Source organism: Oncorhynchus gorbuscha, linkage group LG07, assembly GCF_021184085.1.
Source record: "Oncorhynchus gorbuscha isolate QuinsamMale2020 ecotype Even-year linkage group LG07, OgorEven_v1.0, whole genome shotgun sequence".
NCBI classification, from domain to species: domain Eukaryota; kingdom Metazoa; phylum Chordata; class Actinopteri; order Salmoniformes; family Salmonidae; genus Oncorhynchus; species Oncorhynchus gorbuscha.
The window spans coordinates 43,980,432-44,002,188 of record NC_060179.1 but is presented as its reverse complement, the minus strand read 5'-3'; the positions used below and the strand labels follow the sequence as shown (position 1 = coordinate 44,002,188).

The 21,757-nt window shown below is 42.3% G+C and overlaps 2 protein-coding genes across 8 annotated transcripts; one reads left to right on the top strand and one right to left on the bottom strand.

The window, feature by feature from the left end:
- Nucleotides 1-4,092: 4,092 nt before the first annotated feature.
- On the bottom strand, nt 4,093-13,447 carry LOC124039905 (LYR motif-containing protein 1). 2 transcript variants are annotated; one of them, XM_046356445.1, is made up of 5 exons: nt 13,366-13,447; nt 10,880-11,037; nt 4,793-4,853; nt 4,665-4,696; nt 4,093-4,557 (listed from the first exon to the last, which is right to left on the bottom strand). In XM_046356445.1, the coding sequence occupies exons 2-5, from the start codon at nt 11,030-11,032 to the stop codon at nt 4,441-4,443; spliced, it is 363 nt and encodes a 120-aa protein (XP_046212401.1). In that variant the 5' UTR covers nt 11,033-11,037; nt 13,366-13,447; the 3' UTR covers nt 4,093-4,440. The 2 variants fall into 2 exon arrangements, with proteins under 2 accessions (XP_046212401.1, XP_046212400.1); XM_046356444.1 differs by lacking the exon at nt 13,366-13,447 and adding an exon at nt 12,011-12,089.
- LOC124039903 (DCN1-like protein 3) lies at nt 12,300-20,438 on the top strand. Of its 6 annotated transcripts, none has more exons than XM_046356443.1 (4): nt 12,300-12,592; nt 13,753-13,829; nt 14,350-14,929; nt 18,541-20,438. In XM_046356443.1, exons 3-4 carry the CDS (start codon nt 14,460-14,462, stop codon nt 19,085-19,087), a joined length of 1,017 nt encoding a protein of 338 aa, XP_046212399.1. In that variant the 5' UTR covers nt 12,300-12,592; nt 13,753-13,829; nt 14,350-14,459; the 3' UTR covers nt 19,088-20,438. The 6 variants fall into 6 exon arrangements, with proteins under 6 accessions (XP_046212399.1, XP_046212395.1, XP_046212398.1 ...); XM_046356439.1 differs by having other exon boundaries at nt 13,686-13,829; XM_046356442.1 differs by having other exon boundaries at nt 12,300-12,685.
- The last annotated feature ends 1,319 nt before the right edge of the window (nt 20,439-21,757 follow it).

Here is a 21,757-nt window from a genome sequence, read left to right as displayed (position 1 = left end):
TCTCTTCTGTTTCACCTCCAGGTGTCGCCCATCTTCCCCACTTTTCCCCTGGGTATTTACAGTGGGGCAAAAAAGTATTTAGCCAGCCACCAATCGTGCAAGTTCTCCCACTTAAAAAGATGAGAGGCCTGTAATTTTCATCATAGGTACACTATGACAGACAAAATTATACTTTTTTTCCCTCCAGAAAATCACATTGTAGGATTTTTAATGAATTTATTTGCAAATGATGGTGGAAAATAAGTACATTTTTTGCCCCACTGTATACCTGTGTTTTCTGTCTGTGCCAGTTCATCTTGTTTGCCAAGTCTCTCTTTTTCTCATCCTCCTGGTTTTGACCCTTGCCTGCCCCTGACCTCAGGCATGCCTGCTGCTCTGTACCGTTTTGGTCTCTGGACTCTATCCCTTGGATTATAATAAATACCAGAGCTCAAACCATATATTATCCTGTCTGCATCTGGGTCTCGCCTTGTGTCGTTATAATTATACCATTCTGGCGAAGAAAACTGCACACTCGCGCTGGTATCTAGCTATTGAATTATTTCAAGGCAAATGTAAATAAATTGCACTAACTGGACACAAAAATAAAGTTCTAATCCCGAGGAAACTATTTATAATATACCTCCATCTTCTGTTTTTGAAAAAACTAGTTTGAATTGAATAATATCCCAAAAATGCTCATCACTCTTAATCTCTATCCAACAATGTTACCAAGCTTCTCAACACATATAACCCCCATAGTGCTCTGTGGCACAATCCCAATACAACACAATAGGTTCATTCTCTGATCCTACTTCCATGATTGGATGGACAACATGTCAGTTCAAACTGAAAAATCTTTGATTGTTTGGAGGACGTCCTCCGGAAGGGGTCATAATTACCATGTATGTCCATGGAAGGGGGTGAGGCCTACCAGCCTCCTAGGTTTTGTATTGAAGTAAATGTAGCCAGAGGAGGATGGAAGCTAGCTGTCCTCCAGCTACACCATGGTGCTAGCCCAGACAGTGCCTCAGTTTGTATAATGGCAATTTGCATATACTCCAGAATGTTATGAAGAATGATCAGATGAATTGCAATTAACTGCAAAGTCGCTCTTTTTCATGCAAATGAACTGAATCCCCCCCAAAAATTCCACTGCATTTCAGCCCTGCCAAAAAAGGACCAGCTGACATGTCAGTGACTCTCTTGTTAACACAGGTGTGAGTGTTGACGAGGACAAGGCTGGAGATCACTCTGTCATGCTGATTGAGTTTGAATAACAGACTGCAAGCTGGAGGGGGGTGGTGCTTGGAATCATTGTTCTTCCTCTGTCAACCATGGTTACCTGCAAGGAAACACGTGCCGTCATCATTGCCTCGCACAAAAAGGGCTTCACAGGCAAGGATATTGCTGCCAGTAAAATTGCACCCAAATCAACCATTTATCGGATCATCAAGAACTTCAAGGAGAGTGGTTCAATTGTTGTGAACAAGGCTTCAGGGCGCCCAAGAAAGTCTAGCAAGCACCAGGACTATCTCCTAAAGTTGATTCAGCTGTGGGATCGGGGCACCACCAGTACAGAGCTTGCTGAGGAATGGCAAAAGAAAGGTGTGAGTGCATCTGCATGCACAGTGAGGCGAAGACTTTTGGATGGCCTGGTGTCAAGAAGGGCAGCAAAGAAGCCACTTCTCTCCAGGAAAAACATCAGGGACAGACTGATATTCTGCAAAAGGTACAGGGATTGGACTGCTAAGGACTGGGGTAAAGTCATTTTCTCTGATGAATCCCCTTTCTGATTGTTTGGGGCATCTGATTGTTTGGGGCATCCGGGCATGATGGAGCACCTTGCCATAAGGCAAAAGTGATAACTAAGTGGCTCGGGGAACAAAACATCGATATTATGGGTCCATGGCCAGGAAACTCCCCAGATTTTAATCCCATTGAGAATTTGTGGTTAATCCTCAATAGGCGGGTGGACAAACAAAAACCCACACATTCCGACAAACTCCAAGCATTGATTATGCAAGAATGGACTGACATCAGTCAAGGTTTTGGCCCCGATATTAATTGACAGCATGCCAGGGCAGATTGCAGAGGTCTTGAAAAAGAAGGGTCAACACTGCAAATATTGACTCTTTGCATCAACTTTCTATAATTGTCAATACAAGCCTTTGACACTTATGAAATGCTTGTAATTATACTTCAGCATTCCATAGTAACATCCAGCAAAACTATCTAAAGACACTGAGGCAGCAGACTTTGTGGAAATTAATATTTGTGTCATTCTCAAAACTTTTGGCCACGACTGTAGACCTTCATTGCAAAACAGTATATTTTAACCAATTATTTGGTGACATAGTTTTATCTAAAAAGGACAACTTTAATGTTTCACTTTTGTACTTTTAGAAAATGTCACTGAGGGATGGTCCTCCACTTCTTCCTCTGAGGAGCCTCTGCTGCAGATCCACTCAAGCTCTGTCAGGTTGGATGGGGAGCGCTGCACAACTATTTTCAGGTCTCTTTGGAGATTTTCGATCTGGTTCAAGTGCGGGCTCTGGCTGGGCCACACAAGGACATTCAGAGACTTGTCCCAAAGCCACTCCTGCGTTGTCTTGGCTGTGTGCTTAGGGTCATTATCCTTTGGAAGGTGAACCTTTGACCTGGTCTGAGGTCCTGAGCGCTCTGGAGCAGGTTTCATCTTTCCCTCGATATAAAACAGTCTCCAAGTCCCTGCCGCTGAACAACAGCCCCACAGCATGATGCTGCCACCACCATGCTTCACCATGCTTCACCGTAGGGATGGTTCCAGGTTTCCTCAAGACGTGACACTTGTCATTCTGACCAAAGATTTCAATCTTGGTTTCATCAGACCAGAACATATTGTTTCTCATGGTCTGAGTCCTTTAGGTAACTTTTGGCAAGCTCCAGGGGGGTTGTCATGTGCCTTTTAGCGAGGAGTGGCTTCCGTCTGGTCAACCTACCATAAGGGCCTGATTGGTGGAGTGCTGCAGATATGGCTGTCTTTCTGGAAGGTTCTTCCATCTCCACAGATGAACTCTGGAGCTATGTCAGAGTGAACATTGCGTTCTTGGTCACCTCCCTGACCAAGGCTATTCTCGATCGATTTCTCAGTTTGGCTGGGCGGACAGCTCTAGGAAGAGTCTTGGTGGTTCCATACTTCTTCCATTTAAGAATAATGGAGGACACTGTGTTCTTGGCCACTTTCAATGATGTAGAGATGTTTTTCTACCCTTCTCCAGGTCTGTGCCTTGACACAATCCTGTCTCAGTACTCTACGGACAATTCCTTCCACCTCATGGCCTGGTTTTTGATCTGACATGCACTGTTAACTTGTTCAGCAAATCTTTACTGCTTGCCATTAACAAAGGGGTTGAATACTTATAGACTCAAGACATTTCAGCTTTTCATTTTGAATTAATTTGTAAAAAATGTCAAACATCATTTGAATTTGACATTATGGGGTATTGTGTTTAGTGACAAAACCATCTCAATTGAATCCATTTTAAATTCATGCTGTAACACAACAAAATGTGGAAAAAGTAAAGGGGCGTGAATACTTTCTGAAGGCACTGTAATCATTACATGACTTTAAAGGATAGGTCATTTGATACAAACATACAGTAAGTAGGTTATAACTTTTCCATTGTATAAATTACATTATCACAATCGCTTGATTGCTCTACCAATCTGTACAACAAAGGGAATTAGCCAGAACCAAGCACGACAGACAATGTTGATTTGCAGGTGGAATGATGCCCAATGAGCTTGCAAGGTTAAAAAGTGGGACGCAAGGTCCGATTGGCACTGCATTGTCCAATGAGGTTGTGGGGTGAAGCCATGCATGTGCACAGCTCATGAACACTACAGAGTTTTATTTGATTTTATTCTCTTTATGCATGCTACAGAGGCTAGAGAACAATGATGTGATGGTGAAGTACAACATTTTCGGGACCACTTTTGGCTCGTGAGCGCTACTTTCAGAACTACTGGCTAAAAAGTATCGGAAAAGTACTGAGGAATCTAAGTATTTTTCTACCTGACAGATTTCATCTGTCTTTTTATTTATTCATTGAAAGCATGAATGCAGAGGAGTGGCATTTATCAAAACTCAATTTATTGAAAGAATAAATAGTCAAAACAATATCATACATATTTTTGGCTGACTATCTTACGGGACAGACAAGACTGACATTTACATAACAGCTTTTGTCAGGAAATGCATGCATACATATACTCGGTAAAGTATACTGTTGCACAGACATGATGGATTGGATCCTGCAGTGCGAATTGAAATTTGCTTGATGAACATTGATGTGCGTGATGAACATTGGATATAAATGACTTTTGTCATCTACAGCTGAGTGGTCATATGAACTCAAATCCTCCTGAGATCAGCCAGTGACGGTCTTCCTGTCCTTGGCAACATGAGTTAATCTAGTCTCAATTGTCTTCGTCATGTGACTGTAAGTAAACCGGCTTGGCCTGCTTCCTCATGCGTTGCTGTGCTTTCAGCTTCCTTCCTTTCTGGGTTGCCAGTCCCATTACAGGCAGGTAGAGCTGCAATTAAAGAACCAAAATAAAACCAATACATTAGACAATAGTGAAATGACACAATAGTTCTTGAAAGAGAAACATTTGTTCTGGTTTAGATGTCTGTCACTTACAGGTCTTGGATAGGGATTCCTGTAATGAAGACCTGCAAATTAGAGTGGAGAAAAATGTCACTCTCACACCTGATACATTGCTAAATTAAATCATTAAAAACGTCAACCAGGCTGTTGTTGACACTTACCAATTCCTATCCTTGCCTCACATTCATCTATGCACTTCTTTATTGATGTATGATCTGTCAGCTAAAGGGGATACACAGAACAGATAAAGAATAATTTGAGCTACACCAGACAACCTTTAGGGCCATCTTTTAGGGATAGGCATGAATAATAGAGTACTCGAATGGCCGTCAAATCTCGATCTTTAACCAAAGATAACATTTTTTTTCAAATATTGTAAAATTATTTGGTGGAATGAGCTTTGTGGCGACCTGAACCGGCAAGTTACATTTTGTCTTGAAGACAAAGTGAATTTGCTTCGACTCTAGTGTTCAATTTGTACATGTGCATTTGCGGGGCACAACAAAAAAGAAACCAAGCCAAGCATCACACCGTTCATCTCCCTAAATTCACTTTCCCCTCTGTGTCTCAATCACTCAATTGCGTTCTAACCGTTCCCTCCACACACACAAAAGGCTTATTTCTCTCACAAATTTGTTTACATCCCTGTTAATGAGCATTTATCCTTTGCTAAGATAATCCATCCACGTGACAGTTGTGGCATAGAAAGAAGCTGATTAAAAAGGCATGATCATTGCACAAGTGCACCTTGTGCTGGGGACAATTAAAAGGCCACTAAAATGTGCAGTTTTGACACACAACACAATGCCACAGATGTCTCAAGTTTGTTTTGAGGGAGCATGCAATTGGCATGCTGACTGGAGGAATGTCCACCAGAGCTGTTGCCAGATAATTTTATGTTAATTTCTCTACCATAAGCCAACTCTACAATGTCGTTTTAGAGAATTTGGTAGTACGTCCAACCGGCCTCACAACTGCAGACCACGTGTAACCACGCCAGCCCAGGACCTCCACATCCGACTTCTTCACCTGTTGGATAGTCTGAGACTAGCAACCCAGACAGCTGATGAAACTGAGGAGTATTTCTGGCTGTAATAAAGCTCTTTTGTGGGGAAAATTCATTCTGATTGGCTGGGCCTGGCTCCCCAGTGGGTGGGCCTATATCCTCTCAGGCCCATGGTTGCGTCCCTGCAACTTCTGTGAAGTCCATTTAAATTGACTGATTTCAAATATGAACTGTAAACTCGTTGAAATTGTTGCATCGTTGAAATTGTTGCATTTATATTTTTGTTCAGTATACTTGTTTTTTTCATCTGTAGTCCAATAAACTGCATGGTTCCCGAGTCATAGTGGGAGGGCCACACACCATATCATCACGTGACTCCAAGTCATATATCAATATTTGCGCATAATGGCCTTTCCACGGCCATTTCTTGCATAACACATTTTACCAATGCAAAAAAATCCATTTCAAATTAACAAATACAGTGCCTTGCAAAAGTATTCGGCTCCCTTGAACTTTGCGACTTTTTGACACATTTCAGGCTTCAAACAAATATATAACTGTGTTTTTTTTGTGAAGAATCAACAACAAGTGGGACACAATCATGAAGTGGAAAGACATTTATTGGATATTTCAAACTTTTTTTTAACAAATCAAAAACTGAAAAATTGGGCGTGCAAAATTATTCAGCCCCCTTAAGTTAATCCTTTGTAGCGCCACCTTTTGCTGCGACTACAGCTGTAAGTCGCTTGGGGTATGTCTCTATCAGTTTTGCACATCGAGAGACTGAAATTTTTTCCCATTCCTCTTTGCAAAACAGCTCGAGCTCAGTGAGGTTGGATGGAGAGCATTTGTGAACAGCAGTTTTCAGTTCTTTCCACAGATTCTCGATTGGATTCAGGTCTGGACTTTGACTTGGCCATTCTAACACCTGGATATGTTTATTTTTGAACCATTCCATTGTAGATTTTGCTTTATGTTTTGGATCATTGTCTCGTTGGAAGACAAATCTCCGTCCCAGTCTCAGGTCTTTTGCAGACTCCATCAGGTTTTCTTCCAGAATGGTCCTGTATTTGGCTCCATCCATCTTCCCATCAATTTTAACCATCTTCCCTGTCCCTGCTGAAGAAAAGCAGGCCCAAACCATGATGCTGCCACCACCATGTTTGACAGTGGGGATGGTGTGTTCAGTGTGATGAGCTGTGTTGCTTTTACGCCAAACATAACGTTTTGCATTGTTGCCAAAAAGTTCAATTTTGGTTTCATCTGACCAGAGCACCTTCTTCCACATGTTTGGTGTGTCTCCCAGGTGGCTTGTGTCAAACTTTAAACAACACTTTTTATGGATATCTTTAAGAAATGGCTTTCTTCTTGCCACTCTTCCATAAAGGCCAGATTTGTGCAATATACGACTGATTGTTGTCCTATGGACAGAGTCTCCCACCTCAGCTGTAGATCTCTGCAGTTCATCCAGAGTGATCATGGGCCTCTTGGCTGCATCTCTGATCAGTCTTCTCCTTGTATGAGCTGAAAGTTTAGAGGGACGGCCAGGTCTTGGTAGATTTGCAGTGGTCTGATACTTCAATTTCAATATTATCGCTTGCACAGTGCTCCTTGGGATGTTTAAAGCTTGGGAAATCTTTTTGTATCCAAATTCGGCTTTAAACTTCTTCACAACAGTATCTCGGACCTGCCTGGTGTGTTCCTTGTTCTTCATGATGCTCTCTGCGCTTTTAACGGACCTCTGAGACTATCACAGTGCAGGTGCATTTATACGGAGACTTGATTACACACAGGTGGATTGTATTTATCATCATTAGTCATTTAGGTCAACATTGGATCATTCAGAGATCCTCCCTGAACTTCTGGAGAGAGTTTACTGCACTGAAAGTAAAGGGGCAGAATCATTTTGCACGCCCAATTTTTCAGTTTTTGATTTGTTAAAAAAGTTTGAAATATCCAATAAATGTCGTTCCACTTCATGATTGTGTCCCACTTGTTGTTGATTCTTCACAAAAAAATACAGTTTTATATCTTTATGGTTGAAGCCTGAAATGTGGCAAAAGGTTGCAAAGTTCAAGGGGGGCGAATACTTTCGCAAGGCACTGTAATCTGTCGGCATTTACAAAACTGTACCGTAACTTCCTGTTTCCATCACAGCGGTTGTGATTTTTTTTATACGTATGACTTCACTCACATAAAAACTGTGGACGCGCTGATCTACATATTTTTTGGTCTATAAATATGCAGGAATATTCTTAGGTATCTAAACCTATTGTCAACCTTTATTTAGGCATTTTAAAAACACTTAATTTCCCTATTACGACAATACTGTCAATTTACGGATATGATTGCGGCTGGCCAGATAAACACACCGGTAAATAGCTAAAGTTACACCGCAAGTCAGATGGCTTGTTGCCGGAAATGGAGCATGTTCAAAATGATAACCAGCTAACGTTAGTTAGCTGCATTGGCTAATAGTTTCTATCTGATATTTTAGCACAATGTTTATCTAGCCAGCTAGCTAGCACAGTAGCCAATATAGCTAGCTAGCTGACACTACAGATAAAAGGGTTAGTTATCGTAATCTTTGCTAACAGGTCACCAGTGGTGTAAAGTACTTCAGTAAAAATACTTTAAAGTACAATTTAATACGTTTTTTGGGGGTATCTGTACTTTACTTTAATATTTTTGACAACTTTTACTTTACTACATTCCTAAAGAAAATAATGTACTTTTTACTCCATACATTTTCCCTGACACCCAAAAGTACTCATTACATTTTGAATGCATTGCAGGACAGGAAAATGGTCCATTCACACATTTATCAAGAGAACATCCCTGGTCATCCCTACTGCCTCTGATCTGGCAGACTCACTGAACACACATGATGTTCTGGATGACTGTGTGATAATGCTCTCAGTAGCCGACGTGAACAAAAACTTTAAACAGGTCAACATTCACAAAGCCGCTGGGCCAGATGGATTACCAGGACATGTTCTCAAAGCATTGGCTCCATCCATCTTCCCATCAATTTTAAACATCTTCCCTGTCCCTGCTGAAGAAAAGCAGACCCAAACCATGATGCTGCCACCACCATGTTTGACAGTGGGGATGGTGTGTTCAGTGTGATGAGCTGTGTTGCTTTTACGCCACTGTAAGACAGCTTACAGACGGGCAATTAAGGTCACAATTATGAAAACTTAGGACACTAAAGAGGCCTTTCTACTGACTCTAAAAAATACCAAAAGAAAGATGCCCAGGGTCCCTGCTCATCTGCGTGAACGTGCCTTAGGCATGCTGCAAGGAGGCATGAGTGCTGCAGATGTGGCCAGGGCAATAAGTTGCAATGTCCGTACTGTGAGACAACTGAGACAGCGCTACAGGGAGACAGGACAGACAGCTAATCATCCTCGCAGTGGCATACCGAGTGTAACACCACCTGCATAGGGTCGGTACATCCAAACATCACACCTGCAGGACAGGTACAGGATGGCAGCAATAACTGCCCGAGTTACACCATGAACGCACAATCCCTCCATCAGTGCTCAGACTGCAATAGGCTGAGAGAGGCTGAACTGAGGGCTTGTAGGCCTGTTGGCAGGTCCTCACCAGACATTACAGGCAACAACGTCGCCCATGGGCACAAACCCACCATCGTTGAACCAGACAGGACTGGCAAAAAGTGCTCTTCTCTGACGAGTCGCAGTTTTGTCTCACCAGGGGTGATTGTCAGATTCACGTTTACCGTCGAAGGAATGAGCGTTACCCCAGAGGCCTGTACTCTGGAGCGGGATCGATTTGGAGGTGGAGGGTCCGTCATGGTCTGGGGCGGTGTGTCACAGCATTACCGGACTGAGCTTGTTGTCATTTCAGGCAATCTCAACGCTGTGCCTTACAGGGAAGACATCCTCCTCCCTCATGTGGTACCCTTCCTGCAGGCTCATCCTGACATGACCCTCCAGTATGACAATGCCACCAGCCATACTGCGCGTTCTGTGCGTGATTTCCTGCAAGACAGGAATGTCAGTGTTCTGCCCATGACCAGTGAAGAGCCCGGATCTCAATCCCATTGAGCACGTCTGGGACCTGTTGGATCGGAGGGTGAGGGCTAGGGCCATTCCCCCCAGAAATGTCCGGGAACTTGCAGGTGCCTTGGTGGAAGAGTGGAGTAACATCTCACAGCAAGAACTGGCAAATCTGGTGCAGTCCATGAGGAGGAGATGCACTGCAGTTCTTAATGCAGCTGGGGCCACACCAGATATTGACTTTGTTCAGGGACACATTACTCAATTTCTGTTAGTCACATGTCTGTGGAACTTGTTCAGTTTATGTTTCAGTTGTTGAATCTTGTTATGTTCATACAAATATTTACACATGTTAACTTTTCTGAAAATAAACGCAGTTAACAGTGAGAGGACATTTATTTTTTTGCTGAGATTATTTTCTTAAATCTTCTTGAAATGCATTGTTGGTTAAAGGCTTGTAAGTAAGCATTTCACACTAAAGTCTACACATGTGACAAATAAAGTTTTGTCAATTATGTCTGAGTGTTGGAGTGTGCCCCTGGCTATCCATGAATTTAAAAAAGAAGAAAATTGAAATTATTTATACTTTTACTTTTGATACTTAAGTACATTTAAAAACAAATACTTTTAGACTTTTACTGAAGTAGTATTTTACTGGGTGACTTTCACTTTTACTTGAGTCATTTTCTATAAAAGTATCATTACTTTTACTCAAGTATGACAATTGGGTACTTTTTCCACCACTGCAAGTCATATTTATCTGCTAAGCTAGCTAGCTTGCTTAATGCATGCATGTCCGGGCACGTCGACACAAGACTTATTGTTAGTGAATTAACTAAACTAATATTTGCAACAGGAGTTTGATTTTGGTCACTGTCTCAATTAATCAATTTCTCAACAGTGCACCTTTCTGTTGGAGAATGAGCAAGCTTACTACTACTGCTGATTTTCCCAGCTCGACATTCCTCAGCATTGTGCAGTGCTGCTATGCCAGAGGTGGCTGGCATAGCAGCAGTTTTGCTATGTAAAGGGACTATCGGCATTGCCGATAGAAAGGGATGGACTAGAAAAGGCCTATATCTGATATATAGCCTGATATATGGTCTTGGACAATTATTGGTCGTTCTCCAAAAATGCTTTTTCCATTCCGAGTACTTGAAAAAATATATATGCGAACATTCAAATAATTTCAAATGCCCATCCCAAACTATCTGTACCTGTTGGTTCTGTCTGAAGAGGGTCTGGGCCTCCTGGACAATGTACTGTCTCTCGCTCTCAGTCTCTTGTGGGAGTGTGGACTGCCAGCCCCGGGCGATCCGAAATACCCTCATATACAGTGACAGGACCTGATTACGTGTGGCAGATGTCATTTGGTCTAAAAACAATACAAAGCAGGGAATATGAAGAATATATGCAGGGAGTCAGACTGGGACCCTGTTAGAAATGATATAACCACTGATCAAACATCATTGAATAGGTGAAAACACACATATATATATATATATGGATGTGAGTTAACTGCTTTGAATTATTACTGAAACAGAAGTAGGTTTACTGCTGGAAAGTGTGGGAAAATAATACATGTACTCGCATGTTTAAATAAACCACTAGGTGGTAATATAACATCGGAAATGTTTTATTTTCATTGTAGCAGGGACTAGAATGACAAGATAGCTATCAGCTTAGTAGAGTCCTTCACATACAGACCATCCCTGGTGACATTGATCGTGTGTACACTATAATGAAATTAACTGATTTTCAGAAAAGTGTATAAGTATATTTAATTTTGATTAGCTCACTGGGGTCTGCATCACGCTGATGAACATGGGCAAACGTGAGCAAGCAGGGTGACTTTTTTTATGTGCTGCTCGGGTTTCCTTAACCATAATAAGGATGAAGAAAAACTATTTTATCTCATAAATCTAATTGTGCTAATGGAAAAATGTCATATTCATAAATTCACTAATAAAAAAAACACTTCCGTGTTTTCTATAAGTAATTCGAGCAGTACATTTGAGCAGACTATTCAACATCCTTCTAAGAAAGCTGTTAAAACAATCAATATGTGTTTATTTTAAGGTTTTGTATAATATGTCATTTGTTGTACCCCTAGCATATGTTATCATTATCTATTTGTATACTTCTTGTATGTATACTGGTTTTTCTACATTTAAAAAAGAGCTAGCAGGGTGACAAGCCAATATACCTGGCTAATGATGACATGCTTATCTTTAATGTAATTGGAACATATAGGACAGGAATATCTAACGGTGTATGTCAACATTACAATAACATTCATTCCTAATGCTGATTTGCCGAATAGTCGTATTATGAATTACTTGACCTACCTGCTGTGCGCTTTTTAGTCAACATGTCGCATAGAGATGACGATTACACTGACGTAATTTTATTAACATGTTCGCAGCAATCAGTGGGTTGCAAAGTCACTACGAAACCATTTCATTTTTTATTTAATCTTTATTTACAATGACGGCCAATCCGGACGACGCTGGGCCAATTGTACGCCGCCCTATGGGACTCCCAATCACGGCCGGTTATGATACAGCCTGGAATCGAACCAGGGTCTGTAGTGATGCCTCTATCACAAACATGTAGTGGCTGAGAGCGCTGCGCCACTCGGGAGCTCAAAAGTCCAAATGTAATTCGCTTTTCAAAACCCTTCAAGTTCAAACCAAAAGAGGAAGAAGATTTCACCTAATATTATATCATGTTGATTCCTGTTCTTTTGAATTTTTGCCAGCCACTTCAAGGTTTAACTAAATCTAAACAGGGGAGCCCATCCTTATCCATGTAGATCAGTGGTTATCATCGCTTTCTAGACGTCTCGCTGGTGGGGTGCTCTGCGGGGAGGAAGTGATGCATGGGAATATTCCCTTAATGTCCACATAAGGGCGAAACACAATGAAACTGTAAGCCTTTCGTACTGGTTCATCTGAGTTGTTTGATTTAGCAGTCAATTTAAAGTAGAAGTCAGTCGTTTATGGCGGTTGTTTGCAAACCAGGTGCGTTCTTATCAGGCGAAAGTCAACTGAAACGCTCGGTTTTGTTTTTGATGCTGACTAGCTAACGTTAGCTGGCTATCTTTTTAGCTATGTGGGGATGTTTGTTTGTGTCGTGTCCTAAGATAGCAAGCTAACGTTTTGTTTTACTAGCTAATGTTATTGGAGTGATGTACGCGATTTTCTAGACAATCATTTATTTTTAAAAGGTACGTTTGTTGTTCACTATCTAAACAAGTGTTTAGCTTTGGCATGCTAGCTAGATAACGTTATCTGTAAAGTTAGCGCTCTAGCTACATGATGCCGTGCTAGTTAGACAGCCACTAGCTAGGGCATGATGATGGCGAAGTATAGCAAGCCAAGGGAATTTAGCTACTGAAGTTGTTAGACAGTCATGTTGATTAGGTCAGCATGTTGTTAGTTGGTCAAACTAAAAGACGCAACTTGCCAACGCCACGTTCAGATGAGTTAACGTTAGCTCGACTAGCTAGTTTAGGTTATTTCTGGCAGTGTTATATTGATAAATGGGTTGCTAACTAAATAGTTACGTAGATAGCTATGTTAACTAGATATTCCCCTCAGTATTGAAATGGTAGATGTGTTCCTATTCAGCTAGCTAAAACAATCTCCATTTGCCATAATGTTCACCCCATTCTATAATTGAAAGCACTGCAAGCTTTTACCTGTACATGTCCACGGGGAACTAGATCGGAGGTTCCATTCCTCATGAATAGTTTCAATAGCTAAATGTGATCAGGGGCGGTTCTCTTGTAGCTAAGTGTTTCATCATCAAATCATGACTATTGCTAGGTGGCTTATGAATCTTGAGACAGCTGGAAGCTATCATGAATTTCTCATGAGTCACAGAATATTTCAAATGTATATAATTACAAGCTCTCACAAAGGAGAAGGTTTAGGCATATTTGTTGCTATAGTTTGCTGTGGGAATACCCTGCTACATAGTAACTGACTGCTTTCTCGATCTCAAATGACAAATTCACAGCAAGTAAACAAACTGAATCTACATGTGGGAGAATGCTTATGGTGACAAGATGGTGTGTGTCATACAGCATTGCGGTCACTACAATGGAGCAGAAAAAGATGACACCTTCATCTAGAGTGGTCAATGCATTCTGAGGAAGTGTCTGTAAGTATTTATCAGCACCAACCCTTTTCTTGCTCTCTCTGAACTACACAGGTAGGGTATTGTGTAGGCTAGTAGTATGTATGAGCCAGACCACTTCTGATTGTTTTATCTTGTGGTTTCTATGGTTAAAAACATCTTGTTGTTAAGTATTTTAGTCTGTTTCTATGGTAATCCATGCTATATAAGGCTCCTCTCTATAAGTGTTAAAACAGCCCTCCAGTTTGATTTGGACCCCCCCCCCCCTCCTCTCCATGGTACAGTACCAGCTTCTATGGTACCAGGGCCATGCTTCAAAAAGCTGCCAGGCCCTCCACCCTTCTTCGTTGGTGGTGATGTAGCCTACTGTATGATCTTCATATGTTTTTCTAACTTGCATTTAGTGGTCGTTTTCTCTAGTAATTATCACCTCAGTGTTGTGGCTTTTGACCCTTTGTGACTAGCAGCTTTGTTGATCCAGTGATTCATTGTCACTGTTATTGTTGACTCTGTGTGACTGTGTTGGACTCCTCCTCTGTCTCAGGGCCCAAGGGCATGTTGAGACGTCTCACCAGGCCAGAGCAGAGGCGTCTAGGTGGGGCAGGCAGGGCCTGAAGGAGGGGTGGACAGACCGTGAGAACCAAAGCGAGCGACATGGGCCAGTGTGTCACCAAGTGTAAGAACCCATCGTCCTCGCTCGGGAGCAAGAGTGGCGACAAGGAGCCTGGGTCCAAGTCCCACCACAAGAAATGCGGGGGCACGGGAGGCAGTGGGGGAGGAGGACACAAGGAGGAGCCCAGCTCCCTGAGCAGCAAGGCCTCCAGTGAGCTCATGTTCAATGGCACCAAGAATGCCTTGGAGGTTACCGTGGAGACCACGATGATCCCCACATCGGCCATGATGGGGGACCTGAGGAATGAGGAGCACTCGGTGACAGATGGGGAGGGGCCGTCCTTGCTGCGCATCGAGGAGCTTTTCTGCTGCTACAAGGACCCGCAAGAGGAGTCTATCTTGGAGGAGGGCATGGAGAGGTTCTGCAACGACCTGTACGTGGACCCCGCCGAGTTCCGTGTGCTGGTCCTCGCTTGGAAGTTTCAGGCTGCCACCATGTGCAAGTTTACAAGGTGAGAGATGGGTTGTGAATGGGAAGGGATAGGCATAAGACAAAGAAAACGCTACATCAATGTGTTGTTGCTGATATTCAGTGAATATCTTCTGAGAAGATTCTTCGAGTCAAGTATTGGTCCAAAAGAGACCATATTAGCTCATAATGTCTGATGCTAAACTCTGATCAAATTCAAAAATGTCTACAGCTGCCATGCATTGTCTGTTTAGGCCAGTTTCCTGTTACTGTGCAGTGTTTCAATTAACATTGTTCTGGCTGGCCACCCCACTCGTTTCAGCAGCTCTGTAGCTCACACTTTATAGTTGACAGGTAGGGGGCACAAATAGAATCAGTCTCTGGCGCTGACACTGCACTCTGTAATAAGTGGCTGAGATGAGTATGGAGTGGACAGTGTGTCTTTCTGATGGTCTATTCCTCAGATTATTTTGTCTCATCAATTGTCATGTAATGTTGTACCTAGTCTGAAAATTGGACCTATTACGATCATTTTACATAAAACAAAATGTTCCCATCTGAGCTACCTAAACTTTGAAAGTTTTACTGTTGCTTTGCTGTTCAGACCAGGTCTGATTTAATGTCTGCAGTATAAAATGGGATGGGGGAAAAAAGGCATATCAGAGGACATATCTGGCCAGGGTGTCATGTGCTGAAGCGACAGAAGCACAATATGGCAGGGTGACAGGATGTGGTCAAGTTTATCTCAGGGGCATCTTGCCCTTTCTCTCCCTGTGCTGTGAAGTGTCTGGGCCTGCTACACGTTATCATACTGACAAAGAGTTAAGAGACCAAGACGGCACAGTTATTTCCTTGCTTACTTTTCCTGACTTGTTTATGTTGAGGCCTAGGTGATGTGATTTTATCAGTTTGATGGTAAGAGTTTCTCAACTGAGCTTATTGGCTTGAAATTGCCCCAGGTTGTCACGGACAGGTTTTTCTTCAGGCTTATTGCCTGGTTCAAAGGTTGACATTATGTTGCAGCAAGGTTAAAGTTGTGTTTTTATATTAGTTTTATTTCTATTAAATTTAGTTTGTTAGTTTTCAGACCTGATTTGCTAGTTTTATTTCACAAAAATATTTATATTTAGTTTTTTATATTATTTAGTTGCAGTTATAGTTTTAGTGTTGGATAGAACTCATGTGTGGAGGCTCGGGAACCATTTGTCAGAGCTGTTTGTTATTGTGTTTTTTGGAACGTTACCACATAGTGCCATGGCTTCATGGAATTCTATTCCACATCAGGTAACTGATGCAAGCAGTAGGAAATTAGGTTAAACGGATAAAAAATACTCCTTATAGAACAGCGAGGACTGTGAAGAGACCGACACACACGCATACACCTGATAAGACACACACTCTACACACACGTACACGTGGATTTTGTATTCTAGATATGTGGTAGTAGGGTAGTGGCCTGAGGGTATATACAGTGCCTTGCGAAAGTATTCGGCCCCCTTGAACTTTGCGACCTTTTGCCACATTTCAGGCTTCAAACATAAAGATATAAAACTGTGTTTTTTTGTGAAGAATCAGGAACAAGTGGGACACAATCATGAAGTGGAACGACATTTATTGGATATTTCAAACTTTTTTAACAAATCAAAAACTGAAAAATTGGGCGTGCAAAATGATTTAGCCCCCTTAAGTTAATACTTTGTAGCGCCACCTTTTGCTGCAATTACAGCTGTATGTCGCTTGGCGTATGTCTCTATCAGTTTTGCACTTCGAGAGACTGACATTTTTTCCCATTCCTCCTTGCAAAACAGCTCGAGCTCAGTGAGGTTGGATGGAGAGCATTTGTGAACAGCAGTTTTCAGTTCTTTCCACAGATTCTCGATTGGATTCAGGTCTGGACTTTGACTTGGCCATTCTAACACCTGGATATGTTTATTTTTGAACCATTCCATTGTAGATTTTGCTTTATGTTTTGGATCATTGTCTTGTTGGAAGACAAATCTCCGTCCCAGTCTCAGGTCTTTTGCAGACTCCATCAGGTTTTCTTCCAGAATGGTCCTGTATTTGGCTCCATCCATCTTCCCATCAATTTTAACCATCTTCCCTGTCCCTGCTGAAGAAAAGCAGGCCCAAACCATGATGCTGCCACCACCATGTTTGACAGTGGAGATGGTGTGTTCAGGGTGATGCGCTGTGTTGCTTTTACGCCAAACATAACGTTTTGCATTGTTGCCAAAAAGTTCAATTTTGGTTTCATCTGACCAGAGCACCTTCTTCCACATGTTTGGTGTGTCTCCCAGGTGGCTTGTGGCAAACTTTAAACGACACTTTTTATGGATATCTTAAAAATGGCTTTCTTCTTGCCATTCTTCCATAAAGGCCAGATTTTTGCAATATACGACTGATTGTTGTCCTATGGACAGGGTCTCCCACCTCAGCTGTAGATCTCTGCAGTTCATCCAGAGTGATCATGGGCCTCTTGGCTGCATCTCTGATCAGTCTTCTCCTTGTATGAGCTGAAAGTTTAGAGGGACGGCCAGGTCTTGGTAGATTTGCAGTGGTCTGATACTCCTTCCATTTCAATATTATCGCTTGCACAGTGCTCCTTGGGATGTTTAAAGCTTGGGAAATCTTTTTGTATCCAAATCCGGCTTTAAACTTCTTCACAACAGTATCTCGGACCTGCCTGGTGTGTTCCTTGTTCTTCATGATGCTCTCTGCGCTTTTAACGGACCTCTGAGACTATCACAGTGCAGGTGCATTTATACGGAGACTTGATTACACACAGGTGGATTGTATTTATCATCATTAGTCATTTAGGTCAACATTGGGTCATTCAGAGATCCTCACTGAACTTCTGGAGAGAGTTTGCTGCACTGAAAGTAAAGGGGCTGAATAATTTTGCACGCCCAATTTTTCAGTTTTTGGTTTGTTAAAAAAGTTTGAAATATCCAATAAATGTCGTTCCACTTCATGATTGTGTCCCACTTGTTGTTGATTCTTCACAAAAAAATATAGTTTTATATCTTTGTTTGAAGCCTGAAATGTGGCAAAAGGTCGCAAAGTTCAAGGGGGCCGAATACTTTCGCAAGGCACTATAACTGCCTTTATGTTGCTAGACCCCAGGAAAGGCAGCAGCTAATTGGGATCTTTAATAAATACAAATACCACAGAGAAGGCAGTAATATTAAAGGTGATCGGTTAGGTTGAAATTATAAAGTAAATCTCAACGTGACTTGGATTCAAAAGGAATAGCGCCAAGACTGGTGCAAAAACATATGGTGGAAGCAAACTCTCCCCATGCTTACACCAATCCAATGCTTTTTAACTTTGGTAGTACATGTAAGAAGAATCAAGTTAGCTACATTTTTTTCCCACCCTGTTAGCAAATGATAGTGACGCACTAAGTAGACCTATTTGAAACAACACCATCTTCTGGCAGCATTTACCAGCCAGATTCTGTAGCTTGAATCTCTTGAAAACCCTGTTAGATTTTTTTTGCCAAAGTTTATAATAAAACTGAACAATTCATGATGATTTTATTTAGTTTAAGTCAAATATAGTTTCAGTGTTGTTAATTATTTTATTTAAGTTGTCTAAATAGTTTTTTCATGATTCATTTTCTTTTTTATAATAACCTTGTGTTGTGGTCTATAGGAAGGAGTTTGTAGACGGATGCAGGGCGATCAAGGCAGACAGTCTCGAGGGCATCTGCTCCCGGTTCCCCTTCATGCTGCTGGAGGCGCAGGGCGAGGAGAACTTCAAGGAGCTGTACCGCTTCACCTTCCAGTTCGGCCTGGACGCTGATGAAGGCCAGCGCTCGCTGCAGCGTGACATTGCCATTGCGCTGTGGCGCTTGGTCTTCACGCAGGACACGCCAGCCATCCTCGAGCACTGGCTGGAGTTCCTGGGCGAGAACCCGTCAGGTGTGCGGGGCATCTCGCGGGACACCTGGAACATGTTCCTCAACTTCACGCAGGCCATCGGGCCGGACCTGAGCAACTACAGCGAGGACGAGGCCTGGCCAAGCCTCTTTGACACCTTTGTAGAGTGGGAGATGGAGCGCAGGAGAAAAGAAGAGCAGTTAAAGAGGGCAGAGGAGGAGGACAGGGGATGCACTGAGACAGATGAGAGCTCTCCCTCCAGTACAGACAGACTTGAAACAGAGGGTGGACGGGGCTCACAGACCTGGGGGGGGCAATGACTATAGAATTCTGGGAAGGGAGGTTGGGGTGGGCGGAGTCTGACCTAAGTGAACTGTACATCTGTGAATCATTGGATGACAAATTGGTATTACTGTTATTCCTCTCTCCTTTTCTGTTGGGGTGGTCTGGGATTCGCTTCCACCCTGCTTTATTTCTGGTTAATGAAAGGGCTCAAATAACTATTGTTTTAGCACTGCTATTTAAGTTATTTGTTTTATTTTTTCTTTAATATGTGTTTTAGGTAATTTGGACTTGTGGTCCATTTGAATCTTTCCCCACCCTCCCTAAACTCACGAAACAAGCTCAGTATATAAGGTTGCTTTAAAAGCCAGGTGCCAGAAAGCCATACCCCAAGTCTCATATTTTTACAGCTTACATTGACCTGGAAACACTGGTGATTTGACCTCTCACCCAAAGACGCAGGCCTATTAAATTCTCATATTACATTAAGGGAAATCTAGTTGTCTGCAAATAACACCTTCTTACCAGAGCCTGAGCTTTACCTTTTGGGGTCAGTGAAATCAACTTGATTTTAAGTAATGCTTTTATTCTGGAACAATATTTGAGTGTGGATGAATTGGCTTGTGTTTTGAAATGTGCACTATTTAAAGGGTTCTTCTTGGCCTATCTATTGCCTGTAGTTGTGATGGCCAACCATGATTTGTTCAAAGATGTGGTCGTACTCAAGCGTGCTTAATGTCCTAAGACTGAGTAATGTCCTAAAGTAAAGATTTATTTGACAGTGACAATACCAATTTCTTCCTAGAATTTTTATTTTATTTATCTAAAATTAGTGTTTAGTGCATTCGGAAAGTATTCAGACCCCATCACTTTTTCCACATTTTGTTACATTTTGCCTTATTCTAAAATTAATTAAGTTAATTTATTTCCTCATAATGACAAAGCGAAAAACGTTGTAGAAATTTTAGCAATTTGATTACAAATAAACAAATGCCTTATTTACATAAGTATTCAGACCCTTTGCTATGAGACTCGAAATTGAGCTCAGGTGCATCCTGTTCCATTGATCATCTTTGAGATGTTTCTACAACTTGATTGGAGTCCACCTGTGGTAAATTCAATTGCTTGGACATGATTTGGAAAGGCACACACCTGTCTATGTAACGTCCCACAGTTGACAGTGCATGTCAGAGCAAAAACCAAGCCATGAGGTCGAAGGAATTTTCCATAGAGCCCCGAGCCAGGTTTGTGTCAAGATCTGTGTCACAGATCTGGGGAAGGGTACCAAAAAATGTATCCTGCATTGAAGGTCCCCAAGAACACATGGCCTCCTCCATTCTTAAATGGAAGATGTTTGGAACCACCAAGTCTTCCTACTGCTGGCTGCTCGGCCAAACTGAGCAATCGGGAAAAGGGCCTTGATCAGGGAAGTGACCAAGAACCCGATGGTCACTCTGACAGAGCTCCAGAGTTCCTCTGTGGAGATGGTTGTCCTTCTGGAAGGTTCTTCCATCTCTGCAGCACTCCACCAATCAGGCCTTTATGGTAGAGTGGCCAGACAGAAGCCACTCCTTGGTAAAAGGCACATGACAGCCCGCTTGCAGTTTGCCAAAAGGTACTTAAAGGAGTCTGACCATGAGATACAAGATTCTCTGAATGCCAAGAGTCAGATCTGGAGGAAACCTGGCACCATCGCAGGGACTGCCAGGTTAGGATCAAGGGAAATATGAACAGAGCAAAGTACAGAGGGATCCTTGATGAAAACCTGCTCCAGAGCGCTCGGAACCTCAGATTGGGTTGAAGGTTCACATTCCAACAGGACAATGACCATAAGCACACAACTACGACAACGCAGGAGTTGCGCTGGGACAAGGCTCTGAATGTCCTTGAGTGGCCCAGCCAAAGCTGGACTTGAAACCGATCGAACATCTCTGGAGAGACCTGAAAATAGCTGTGTGCGGCAACACTCCCCATCCAACCTGACAGAGCATGAGAGGATCTGCAGTGAAGGTGCTCTAACAAAGTACAGAGTAAAGGGTCTGAATACTTATGTACATTTTATACTTAAGTTTTATTTTTATGAATTAGCAAACATTTCTGGTTTTGCCTTGTCATTTTGGGGTATTGTGTGTAGATTTGAGGGGGGGACAATTGAATTAAATTTAGAATAAGGCTGTAATGTAACAAAATGTGGAATAAGTGAAGATCTGAACTTTCTGAATGCACTGTACCAATAAGTCCTTTCAAATGTCAAGTTGATTTCTTCGAAAACGATCCCACTCTTTTATGCTCTCTTCTGCTCTTTGAGTGCTCTAGACTGCAACAGTGTCTTAGCTTATTCTAACAACCAGGGCTTGGTTCCATGTTGGTCCCTAGCCCCAGTCCCTCTTAGTGTTCACAGATCTCAAATGACTGGACGCATCTAAGCGATATGGTTTTGGCCTGTGGACTTATGCCTATAGCTTTCACATCTAGTTCTTTCAGATCTGTGAACACCCTGGGGTAGGTAGGTGTTATGGGTTGGCCCTGGTCTTGTGCAAACAGAAGGTGGCTGTACCTGGTCTACATTCAGGACTGGGGCTTTACACAAAGCTTTTGTCTCGTTTACCTTTCCAAGTTCTCAACAATCTTATACCATTGGACAGCTATTCACTCGAGTTTTGTGAACATGTCAAGAATGTGTGTTGGCTGCTAGTGACCGTTGTGTT